This window comes from Setaria italica, chromosome VI (genome assembly GCF_000263155.2).
Source record: "Setaria italica strain Yugu1 chromosome VI, Setaria_italica_v2.0, whole genome shotgun sequence".
NCBI lineage: Eukaryota > Viridiplantae > Streptophyta > Magnoliopsida > Poales > Poaceae > Setaria > Setaria italica.
The window spans coordinates 35931137-35942885 of NC_028455.1; the positions used below are offsets into that span (position 1 = coordinate 35931137).

The 11749-nt window shown below is 47.7% G+C and overlaps 2 protein-coding genes and 1 pseudogene across 2 annotated transcripts; 1 reads left to right on the top strand and 2 right to left on the bottom strand.

The window, feature by feature from the left end:
• Positions 1–1797: 1797 nt before the first annotated feature.
• Positions 1798–6183, bottom strand: LOC101769402. Its single transcript, XM_004974214.4, has 5 exons — positions 5404–6183; positions 4793–5206; positions 3807–3986; positions 2717–2770; positions 1798–2604 (listed from the first exon to the last, which is right to left on the bottom strand). The coding sequence occupies exons 1-5, from the start codon at positions 5698–5700 to the stop codon at positions 2059–2061; spliced, it is 1491 nt and encodes a 496-aa protein (XP_004974271.1). The 5' UTR covers positions 5701–6183; the 3' UTR covers positions 1798–2058.
• A 1131-nt stretch (positions 6184–7314) lies between these two features.
• On the top strand, positions 7315–10358 carry LOC101770070 (annotated as a pseudogene).
• A 452-nt stretch (positions 10359–10810) lies between these two features.
• On the bottom strand, positions 10811–11470 carry LOC101770467 (mitochondrial import receptor subunit TOM9-2). Its single transcript, XM_004974217.3, has one exon. The coding sequence runs from the start codon at positions 11406–11408 to the stop codon at positions 11136–11138; it is 273 nt and encodes a 90-aa protein (XP_004974274.1). The 5' UTR covers positions 11409–11470; the 3' UTR covers positions 10811–11135.
• Between the last annotated feature and the right edge of the window lie 279 nt (positions 11471–11749).

Consider the following 11749-nt stretch of genomic DNA (forward strand, 5'->3'; position numbering starts at 1 on the left):
AGGAGAAAGAGGAACTATGGATCGATACGATGATTCACAAGCTAAGACTTCGACTGGTATCATTAAGATCTGACGATGTTCAAAGCACATGAAAGGAAGGGGATGACAAACCTAGTTCCCACAGTTTCTGAGGGTGCTTGAGAGAGTGTTTAGTTCAAACCAATCTTTCTGTATCAGCTTTATGATAGTCCTGAAACCACTACCGGAAACAGCAGTGTTGTCGAAAAACTCTCGGCAAAGAGTTCGCCGAGTGTAACACTCGGCGAACTTTTCTACGGCAAACGTGGAGTTGCCGAGTGTCGAACATCGAGCACTCGGCAAATCATTTGCCGAGTATCAAAAAGCACTCGGCAAACATTTTCGGAAAAAAAAACAGACCGCCGGCCGTCGGCCGCCGGCCACGGCCCCGGCCACCACGCTGCCACCGGCCGCCACGCCGCTGCCGCCCGCCGCTGCCGCTTGCCGCAGCCGCCCGCCGCCGCCCGCCCGCCGCCGCCCGCCCGCCGCCGCCGGCCCGCTGCCGCCCGCATCTTGACTCCAAATCTTATGTTTTGTAGTCAAATCAAAACTCGACCGTTATTTTGACTCCAAATCTTATGCAATCCTTCTCAACGTTACTATTCTTCTTCTGAAATGCTTCGGTTTGTAAACATCGTACGTGATGAAATGTGCAAAACATTCTCAATTTTTTTCCACAGCCTCCACCTATGATATCATCACGTCATGACAAATCTCATGATTTTCAGACTTTGCTTGTTTTTTTTATAATTTAAAAATACCACTGCCACACGTTCGTGGTCGTGTTTCCTAAACAAGATGTTCGAAATTTCTTGTCATTTCATGGGTCAGGTCTCAAATTGGGCCGAATAACATGAATATCATTTTTCTACTCATTTTGTTCCATAATTTGAATCACTTGCAGTTCAAATTTGACTTATACCAAAAATTTCCTTGAAATGCAATTAATTAAATAAATATAGCAAATAAATCCAAAAATATACCAAATTTTAACATGGAGTACTCCATGTTGTATGTGGGGAGTAGAAAAAATTTCATGGTAAAAAGAGGAAAAAAAATTATTTTTTTGCCGAGTGTCAAAAAAAAACACTAGGCAAACCCCCCTATTTGCCGAGTGGGCAAACCCCCCCTATTTGCCGAGTGCTTTTTTTGACGCTCGGCAAACCCCCCTCTTTGCCGAGTGTTTTTTTTGACACTCGGCAAAGAGGGGGCTTTGCCGAGTGTCACTCGGCAAAGCTCCGATTTGCCGAGTGTATTTTTTTTGCCGAGTGTTTTTGGGTTGGCACTCGGCTTGTTTGCCGAGTGCTCGCAAAAAAACACTCGGCAAAAAAAATGCACTCGGTAATTTTTAGCTTTCCCGTAGTGAACAATCTGCTACGTTGCTTATTTTGCATAGAGTGAGGAATAGAGTGGGTTGGCTAAAGTCTTAGCTGTCTGTCCGTTTATCCGTAATGGCTTTAAGCCAATTCTGTTCTCTGAACGTTGTAAACTGGTATCCCCAGTGAAACTATGCTTTCTAGTAAAGCCGGACCAGCAATGGTCTCTTATCTAAAAAACGACCTTAACCAGACCTTAATTTGCAAATATAATTATTATGAAAAGTGTTATAGGTCAAACAAATAGATAAATGGTCAAATGAGGTGTGCGACAAAAGTTGCTGCACTCTTCACTGCCCCTTATTTTCCTTATCAGCTGCTGCTACTTGCATTGGATAATAATTTGACGAAAAACAGTCCATAGTCGTCCATCACACGCAGTAGCACAGGGAAAAACAGTAGATGAGGAAATTTCTTCTTTCTTTGTTGTGTTTTGCTACTAAGTGCGAGATGAGATTATAAGAATGTCCGTTGATGGACCGGGCCGCTGGAGTTTTGGGCTCGGCTTGTTGGGTTCATTCCGACGAGCTGTGCCCGCCTTTCTTGTGCCATCCTTGGGCATGCAGACAATATATAGCTAGGTAGAAGAAACCAAGAATTAATTACAGCTTGCAGTTAAATAGTAAGTCCGTGCTAGCTTAATTGATTAAATTCAAATTCATGGTCATGGGCATGCCGGGTTGTGTCCCGGTCCGCCGTAGTAGAAGTGGGTTCCCCAGCCGGCGCCGGAGTGTCCGGCGTCGTCGTAGGCCTTTCTAATGTCGTAGCAGGCGGCGTTCTCGGCGAGCGTCTGGATGGCGTCGAGGGGCACCTCCGCCAGGCTGTTGTCGGCGTCGACCGTCTCGAGGTTGCGGAAGTAGCTGGCCCGGGCGAAGCCCTCGGCGGCGAATCTGCCTGAGCCCATCTGGGTGGCGGTGTGGACGCCGGCGGGCCTGGTGTCGACGACCTCGCCGCCCCACTCGACCATGGTGGCGTGGTCGGAGAGGTGGGTGAAGAGCTGGGCGGGCCAGTAGCCCACGAGCTGGTCCCCGTAGCTGAGCCACCAGTTGCCGAGCTTGGGGTCCTTCCACACCAGCAGCGTCATGTCGTACTGCGCGCCGCCGGGCGAGGACACCGGCGAGATGGAGGCGCCGATGGCGATGCGGGAGCTCGTCTGCACGAAGCCCGGGCAAAGAGCGTTGTAGCAACCAGTGGCCTCGTAAGCGTCGCTCTGCACATATTTTATGGTTTTTAATTATTTGCATCGTTCATTTATTTTATTGTATGGAGCAATTGAATTTCCAAGCAAATTAAAAACAAGGTAGTAGCAAGATGATTCTCACTGTCCAGTAGGTGAAGAGCCTGGGCCTGCTGTCCCCGTACAGCTCAGGGCTGACCTGACTAGAAAAATGGTGCACAGCTTCAGATTCATCATCTAGCTAGTATCTCTAGCTATAGAGCATGCATCATGAGTAATTGTTGCGTTGCATTGCATTGCATGATTGGGTATGTGCATGCGTGCTGGCAATGATCATGCATGCTGGTGCCATGCAATGCAAGTGACGACCATGCATGCTCACTAGCACTAGCAGCATGCAAATGTGAATGGGTTGACCTCGAGCAATGCAAAGCAAGCAAATGACTCTGCAGCTGGTGCTAACTCTCGATTGACGAGTCAACGAACAGCAGGAATCTTTGGATAGGGAAAAACAAAGTCATGCATGGATCTTGATCGACGCAAGCATTTATGAAGGCCATGTGGTTGCATGCAGTGCAATGCAATGTAATGGTCTCCCGAGGCCATGTTTAGTTACTCCCAACTTCCAACTTTGACACTATGCAAAAAGAAGATTCTCCATCACATCAAACTTGCGGTACATGCATGGAGTACTAAATGTAGATAAAATTAAAAAGTAATTGCACAGTTTTGTTGTACTTTGCGAGACGAATCTTTTGAGCCTAATTAGTCAATATTTGGACAATAATTCACAAATACAAACGAAACGCTACAGTGTGCTACAGTGCTGTAACAGTAATTTGGCACCTCCCAAATTCGCGAACTAAACAAGGCCCGAGTTTTGCTTTGACCACAGCATCGATTAGCATGTAAGCGATTTCAAATTATAGGTTGTTTTAGTTTTTTTTCATGGATAGTATTACACATCTAGACATCTACTGGATGTGCGTGGTAAAAACTATGTACTTATAAAAGTTAAAACGATCTACAATTTAAAACGGAGGGAGTAATACTCTGTCAGTTGTTATATGCAGGAGTTCTTTACATTTGTCATCATGCGTGCATGTGAGTTAGTACTATCTAGTTGAATGTGCGTGTATATATACAGTACACTAGCTAGTATTACTAATAATTAGTAAGATGGAATAGTACGTAGGAGGAGAAATTAAGCTAGATTGGTGTGGTCGGGACCTGACCTGCCATCCTGCCTCGATGCTGTTGAGGTCTGAGCCGTTGAAGGAGCCAGAGAGTATCCAGAGCTGGGAGAGGCTGAAGCCGTTGGATTCCTGGATGGCCGGATCCCAGACGTTGATGGTGGCCTTGGCACCGTACACCGGCTGCTGCTGCGAAGAAGGCGCCGTGTACGCGATGGCGTGCTGCGAATTGAATTCGTGCATGCAAGCAGGAGGTCAGGCGCATGCCGCATGCGCATTCATTCATTCACTCACTCACGTTGGCAGAATGGCAGGGCAGTATTTACCCATCGAAATGCATGTTTCTACTGCACCACTGCATGCAGATGCAGTGCACTCGATGATCATCTAGAGTTAGTCCTCCGCTTGATCAGCTAGCTAGCAGCTTTTCCTCCGATTATAATGCATGCATGCGTACTAATAACTAACTAGTGGGGTGCCATGGTGGTTGGGTCGCTCGGTCGGTGGTCACTTTGAGTCGAGAGCACTCCATCACCACCACCACCGCTCTGATGAATCTCATCTCATCTCATCTCATCTCATCCCATCCCCTGCTCCAACGACACAATTGACATACAAGCTATCTAATCTACTAGCAAGAGCTATCTCCTACTACAAGCTTTGTTCGAAGATACTTAGATGTGAATTGAGACTGACTGTAAATGATGATGATGATGGCCATGGCCACTCGATCTCCTCCCTGCTGCTGCTGCTGGTGGTGGTGGTGGCAGAAACAGCAGGTAGCAGCAGGCGTCGTCCTCTGCAGCTAGCTCTCGTCACTTATTGCGCGCCACCCACCATGCCGCAGGATCGGACCCACGCATGCAGCATCTACCTATCCCCATTCAATTCCATTCCATTCCACTCCACCATCAAACTCAAGCAATGCAATGCAATGCAATTCGATCCTATTCGGATTCGCAATGCGCGCAACGAATCTCATGAATGAATTGATCAGCCAACCAGAGCCAAATAATGTACGTACTCACCTCGTGGCCGTTGCCGGAGACGACGTCCGGCGCATTGGCCGCGCGGGCGGCGTCCACGGATCTCTTGCTATTCTTCTTCTTCTTGCGGCCGAAGCGGGCCACGGACCTGGCGCGCAGCATGTCCTCGGCGGTGGTCCGACGGATGGCCACCGTGCCCCGGGGGCAGTGACCGCCGTGGTGCCAAGTCTGCCAGGCGCCCAGTCGTTCGTTGTTGTTGTTGCTGTTGGTCGTCGTCTTCGTCAGATTTGTTGCACCGCCACCAGCTGCTGCTGCTGCTGCTGCTGGGAATCGGAAGGCTCCTCTTCTTGGCACCTCGGGCGGCTCCGTCTGGATGGCGTGCCCCTCGAGGAGCGGATGCTCCAGACCGTGCTGCGACTGCGCCGCCACGCAGTCGATGGTGTCGCCGTCCGCGCTCTGCGGCCAATTTCCCATCCATGGATGCATCAACAAATCGATCGATCGATGAGGTGCCATGCATATCGTATACTCGTAGTAGACGATACACACACACACTCGTAGAGAGAGAGAGAGAGAGAGAGAGAGAGAGAGAGAGAGAGAGAGAGAGAGAGAGAGAGAGAGAGAGAGAGAGAGAGAGAGAGAGAGAGAGTCACCCGTATGGAGCGCACGGCGGGCTTGTTGATCCTGTCCAGATGGCTCTGGATCCTCGCCATCCTCCGGGGCGACGCCGCAAACGCCAGAGGAGGAGCAGCGAGGATGAGGAGCGCGAGGACCAGGAGCGGGGACATGATCATCAGCTTGTGTCCCTGGGACTGGGACTGGGACTGGGAGCAGCAGCATTGACCTTCTCCTTGTCCTTCTTCTTGAGCAGCAGATCTCGTTGATAGCAGCAGCCAGTTCCTCCTCCTCCGCTTCTTCTTCCTGCTGCTGTCCGCCGTGTGCTGCTGCATTGTATTATCTGGGAGTGGGAGGGATGGACCAATGCAATGCAAGAGGTAGCTGCTTCAACTTGAGATACAACGCAAGCAGGCTAGCAACTCGATCTGCAGAGGAAGGATCCGAGGAGGAGGAAGCTGAAGCTGGATGGCTGCTGAATCCAAGGGGAAGAAGAAGACTGCTAGCTCCTGGAATTAAGAGGGAGGGAGAGGCTGGGTGGGTGCATGGGTTATCTCTGCTCTGCTCTGCTTGCTGGTCCACACCACAGCCAGCCCTGCCAATGCAAGCAGCAAGTATGCAAGTGAATGTGCATTCGATGTTGACCACCTACCGGGCCTCTGCCTCTGATGTGAATTCAATTTCAACAGCAACCACAAGGCCGGACACTGCTCTGCTCTGCATGCAGGGCGTATGATGATGACGATGAGATGAGGCAGGCCTGAGCAGGCTCATTCATTCGGAGGACCAGAGGACTAGAGGAGAGGAGAGGAGAGGAGAGAAATCTATGGCATTGATACTCCTATTTGTATTGTATGATAGCAGCGTCTGTTTCCTGCTGCTGCTCCGTTTCCGTCACATTTCTAGTTGACCTCGAAGCCCAGTATGCATATCGGGCACATGACATTGTTCATGAGATATTGATACCAAGCATCACATTATATTGTAGTGAGGTCAACTCCAACCCCATCAAGATAAGAATATTTTCATGTTTGAATTTCGAGGTTACCTACATCCATGCCATGCTAGCTTGAACTCTGGAACGGGAGAAAGGCCCCACGTCGCTCCCCTCGCGGGGGACGTGGGCAACATGGGCGCCACCGCCAACCCCCCTCGCTGCCATCGGAGGGGGTCCTCGGAAGCCCGTGCGGCTCCTGAGGATGGTGGCGGCGGGGCAACTTGACCGGTGAGGGTCCTATGTGCGTGCCGGGCTTGTTAATTATCAATTGGCAAAAATAAATTTGATCTCGACTACCCGCAATTAGGAGTCCTTACCCGTTCCCTGACTCACACGTATTAACAAATCGTATCAAATGATGGTAATATTCATGTAGTAGGGCTGCAGCCCAATCGAGTCCAGTGCAGGGCTGGGCCTAGAATTAGACCTATTGTACTAGATTTTTTTTTAAAAAAAGGAATTTGGAAGGAAGAAAGATTTTTTTGAAAAAAATGGAATTTGGAAGGAAGAAAGATTTTTTTTTAAAAAAAATGGAATTTGGAAGGAAGAAAGATTTTTTACTTGAAATAAAAAATTGGAAGGAAGAAAGGTGTTTGGATCCCCGGGTTAAATTTTAGCTCCTGCCACATCGAATGTTTGGGCACTAATTAGGAGTATTAAACATAGATTAATTACAAAATCAATTTCACCACCCCTAGGCTAAATCGCAAGATGAATCTATTAAGCCTAATTAGTCCATGATTTGATAATATGGTGCTACAGTAAACATTCGCTAATGATGGATTAATTAGGCTTAATAGATTCGTCTCGCGATTTAGCCTAGGGGTTCTGCAATTAATTTTGTAATTAGCTCATGTTTAATCCTCCTAATTAGCATCCGAATATCCAATGCGATCCGAACTAGAGCTCCTGGATCAAACACCCTAGGCCTCTGGCCTGTCAACACGAACACTTGACTGCAGTCGGAAGCAACAGCTGATGAAAAATCGTTGCCTTTCTTGTTGCCGCTGCAGCTGCCCGCTCCTCATCACCGCCCACCCGTCGCCGCCATGGCATCCGCCTCCGACACCGACACCCCCAATCCAATCGTGGTACGCGCTCCTTCCCTTCCGATTGGATTCTTCTCCTCCTTCCTTGCTATATAAGCGTACTGCTCACTGGAGTATCGCTTGTCTTCAGCTGGGCTGCGGCGCCGCCTCCGTGGACTACCTGGCCACGGTCGCCTCCTTCCCCAACCCCGACGACAAGATCCGCAGCCTCTCCCTCAAGGTGCAGGGAGGCGGCAACACGGGCAACGCCCTCACTGCAGCGGCACGCCTCGGCCTCCGCCCAAGGATCATATCCAAGGTCAGTATTCCCTTCTCTCAACGGCGACTCGACTCGAGTCGACTTGCTTCCAATCCATGAATCCGATCCAGGTAGCCAACGACACAAGGAAGAAACGTTCTCAAGGAGCTGCAAGACGATGGCATCGACACATCCTTCATGCTGGTAAGAATCGCGTCACCATGGTGAATTGCTCACAATCACTTATTACTGCCGCCATTGGAATGTGCAGGTTGCCGAGGACGGGAAGACGCCCTTCACCTACATCATTGTTGATAACCAAACGTTAGTTTTGACATACAAACAGCTCACATTCTCGCCAACTGTATTTTCTTTTTAGTGTCATACTGCTGATTGGGTCCCCTTCTGCCCCTCAGGAAAACTCGTACTTGTATACACACTCCTGGTTATCCCCCAATGTCGCCAGAGGAGCTCACAAAGGAGAACTTGTCTGCCGCTTTGGACGGTGCAGACATTGTCTATTTTGATGTGAGGTTGCATGACACCGCTTTGGTTGTTGCACAAGAGGTAATAATATTTTCCCACCTCACCATCTCATTCCACAGCAAAAATAGCTTACAGATTTGAGATGTGGCTCCAAATAGGAACTTCCACTTCAACGACCTGACTTCTGATGTCATACAAAAGCCTTTTTTGGCTAAATTTTCTCCATGCTGCTACTGAGACTCATCTTTATTTATGGGACAATCCACTCCAGTGCAGGCAAGTCAAAGAAAAATCCCTATTTTGATTGCTGCTGAGAAAAAGAGGGAGGGACTGGCCGAGCTTCTTAATTTTGCATCTTATGTTGTATGTTCTGCAAAGTTTCCCCAGGTAAGTTGTTCCGTTGCAGAAATGCATAACTACTGAATTCCAACTGACCATTGCCAAGTTTTTCCGCCAAGGTGTTATTCAATAGAATGCTTACATTTCTCATGGCTTAGGCAAAATCTTTATTTGTTTTTTCGTAACATTAGGCTCAGTATTGTTAAATTGGAACGCAAACAATCTCTATCTTTGCTTTACTGTAGTCTCTACTCTCTAATATATCTGTATGAGTGTATGTTATGTAACTACCGTAATCCCATGCATGTGTTAAGCAGTTCCAGTTTGCTGTTGTCTTGTGTGTTTTATTCTTTCCAGCTATTGTAAATTTGTAGGCCTGGACAGGAGCCTCATCAATACCAGTTGCTTTAGTGTCTATGCTTTCAAGATTACCTTTGATCAAATTTGTTATTGTAACCCTAGGGGAGAAAGGTTGCTTAATGCTTGAAAGAAGCATGATAGGTTACTTCACTGTAGGCCTGCTTGTCAATACTAGCTAAGCATTTTAGATATTACATAGATATAGTTAGATGACATGGTTATGCATTTTGCCAGCAAAGTATTCAGTGCTTTTTTCTCCTTTTTGGACTGCAGATGCTTTTGAGGCAGAGGAAATAGATGTAGAGGCTCTCTTGGACTCACTAGAGAAGAAAGTTGAACAGAGTTCTCACACGCCAAACTGCATTACTTCCAAGGTATAATGCCTTATATGTAACATGGTATGGGTGTGCTTTCCCATATTCAGTCTATTCCTCTATCATCTTGGAGCTTATTAATCTATAATCACAGGGTAGGAACTGCAGTACGCTAATATAAAAGAAGCCTGACATGCTGTAAATAAACTGAAGTTCCTTGATTTAAAAACAAAATATTAATCTGAAATAAGTGTCAATACATGCATCGGATTTTTCGTTTCTAACACATTGTCTGGAGCTCCATCAAATGGCAATCTGTTTCAAAATTCATAACTGATTATGCTTGAATTTATAATTTTGAATAGTAACTTAACTAATAAATTTGTTTCTGCTTCTGTCCTTGTTCTCAGGCAAATTTGAGAATAAGTGCAGATGGAGTAGGGTCCATAAGTGGCAGGTTACTGCTAGGTGCGGCCGAAGTCATACCACCTGATGAGCTCATAGATACAACCGGTGCAGGAGATGCATTCATTGGAGCAGTTCTGTATGGTGAGATGATTGCAGATTGCTGACCACTGAGACATTTTTGAAATCTTTGTTACACAGCCTGATTGTTCCTTTTTTCTTGGGATTAGGTTTATGCACCAGCATGCCACCAGAGAGGATGCTGCCTTTTGCAGCGCAAGTGGTAAGGCATTTTTAACAAAATTTTCCAGTCTCACTAAATGAAAAATAGTCGAAGAGGAAAGTTGCTACAAGGCATTACACATTACATTTCATGGTTGCTTCCCTTACCTAGTTACCTTACAAATCAAAGTGTTTGTGCAAAAAAATTGCAGGCTGGCTGCGGTTGCAGAGGTTTGGGGGCTCGAAGCAGCCTTCCTTGTCGCACAGACCCACGCTTGGCGGACTATTGATCAGAATTCAGTAATGGCCTGCCTGCTTTCCAATGAGATACATGAATGATAGTAGGCGGCGATAAAAAGGAAAAAGAACAGCCTGCACCTGTAGAACTACTGTAGATCAAGACTGTGATGCCCAGGAGTTATGTTCTGTTGTAGTATGCCTATGAAAACCTCAAGTTTTTCTCTTATGAGTTTTGGGTTACGCACTTACTATCCTTGCGCAAAGATGTATGTATCATTACATTTGCGATTTTTTATTTGATTTATAATGAGACATGCCCATGCCTGTTGAACTGAATCCATTACAACTCGAGTTGTTTTTGGACTACTCAATAATTATTTTGCGCTCGCGCCTGATTTGAAGCAAGTTGATGCAGATCTTATTGTGAATATTTTGTACTTTGCTGGCATTTTCACCAGCTTTCGTCTCCTCAACTGGAGATGAAAGTTAAGTGTGATATTGCTTCATGCTTGATATGGATACGATACATGAAAGAAAACTTGCCGTAAATAAATTTGTAGCAGAGATGAGATATCCAAGAAAGAAAGAAAAGACCCGCTAAATTTGGAGTCCAGACTAGGCTCACTTGCTGTGAACCGGATGGTAGCTAATAAGCCAAAGTGGAGAAGATAGCATAGAGTAGCCTAGTAGGCTGGCATGGCAGCTTCATCAGATTTGTGGCAAAAATTGAGATGCAGATACAACAGAATTGCAGTAGCAACGCAGACATGATGACGGATCATGGATACTATTAGATTATCAAATTCAATCGCAGGCATACCGACTATTAAGTAACAAGTAGCAGCCTATTATTATGGTGTATATAACAAACACAAGCAAAGCAGGCACAATTGATCCATCCTCTTGTTTGGAGGAAGACAAACGCATCAAGGACCAACAGATTGGTTGATTGATTGGAACCAAACATACACAATCTCAGACGACGACTGCATCCCTCCCTCTCAACTAGAACCACTTGAGCATGGCAGCAGTAATGTTATAGAGTACTAGTAGTAAACAAGTAATAAAGCCGCAGGCACCACAGGGGGAGGAGAGGAGAGGAGGAGGATGCTAATCTAATCTACTTGATGGGCGCCGGCGGGCCTCCGAGGAGCGTCTGCTGCTGCAGCTCGAGGTCGTTGAGCTGCTGCTCCCGATCCATCTCGATGATGAGCGGCACCACCAGCACCAGGAAGGTGGTGCCCGCGATCCAGGCCGCCTTGCCCGTGCTCCGCAGCAGCTTCTTCGCCATGGTGGCAGCCTCGCGCCCGTGCGCCGCCAACTGCGACCGGGAGAGGGCGGCCAGGATGCCGTCCCCGCCGTCGCGCTTGCCGAGAGCCGAAGGCGACGGCATGGAGATCTAGGGTTAGTGGGAGAGAAGAGCAGGGGAAGGGAATGGCTGGGACGGCGGCGCCCCCATCTGCTTGCTACTTGTATGCTGCCATCTGGGCCGGCTGCCTGGGGTTGGGCCTGATATGGGCCATTGATTGGGATTTGGTTTGGCCGGCCCAAATCACTACACGCGGAGGCCTGCATCGCTTGCAATCGACGACGACGCCGCTTGCTCTTCCTTTTTTTCTCCTTCTCGTCTCCCCTCCCGGCTGCCCCCTTGTCCTCGGCTCGTCGCCTTCCCCGTGTTGTTGGGTGGGGAGAGGGGGTCGCGGCGCAGTTATTAGAATCGCATCGAATCTTTGC

Excerpts from the sequence above, each read along its gene's own strand:
- LOC101769402 (XM_004974214.4), bottom strand. The coding sequence starts at position 5,700 with ATGCAGCAGCACACGGCGGACAGCAGCAGGAAGAAGAAGCGGAGGAGG. Across the intron at positions 3,987-4,792 it reads TCTCCGGCAACGGCCACGAG|CACGCCATCGCGTACACGGC; the intron begins GTGAGTACGTAC and ends TTCAATTCGCAG. Across the intron at positions 2,771-3,806 it reads GCATCGAGGCAGGATGGCAG|GTCAGCCCTGAGCTGTACGG; the intron begins GTCAGGTCCCGA and ends TTTTCTAGTCAG.
- LOC101770467 (XM_004974217.3), bottom strand. The coding sequence starts at position 11,408 with ATGCCGTCGCCTTCGGCTCTCGGCAAGCGCGACGGCGGGGACGGCATC.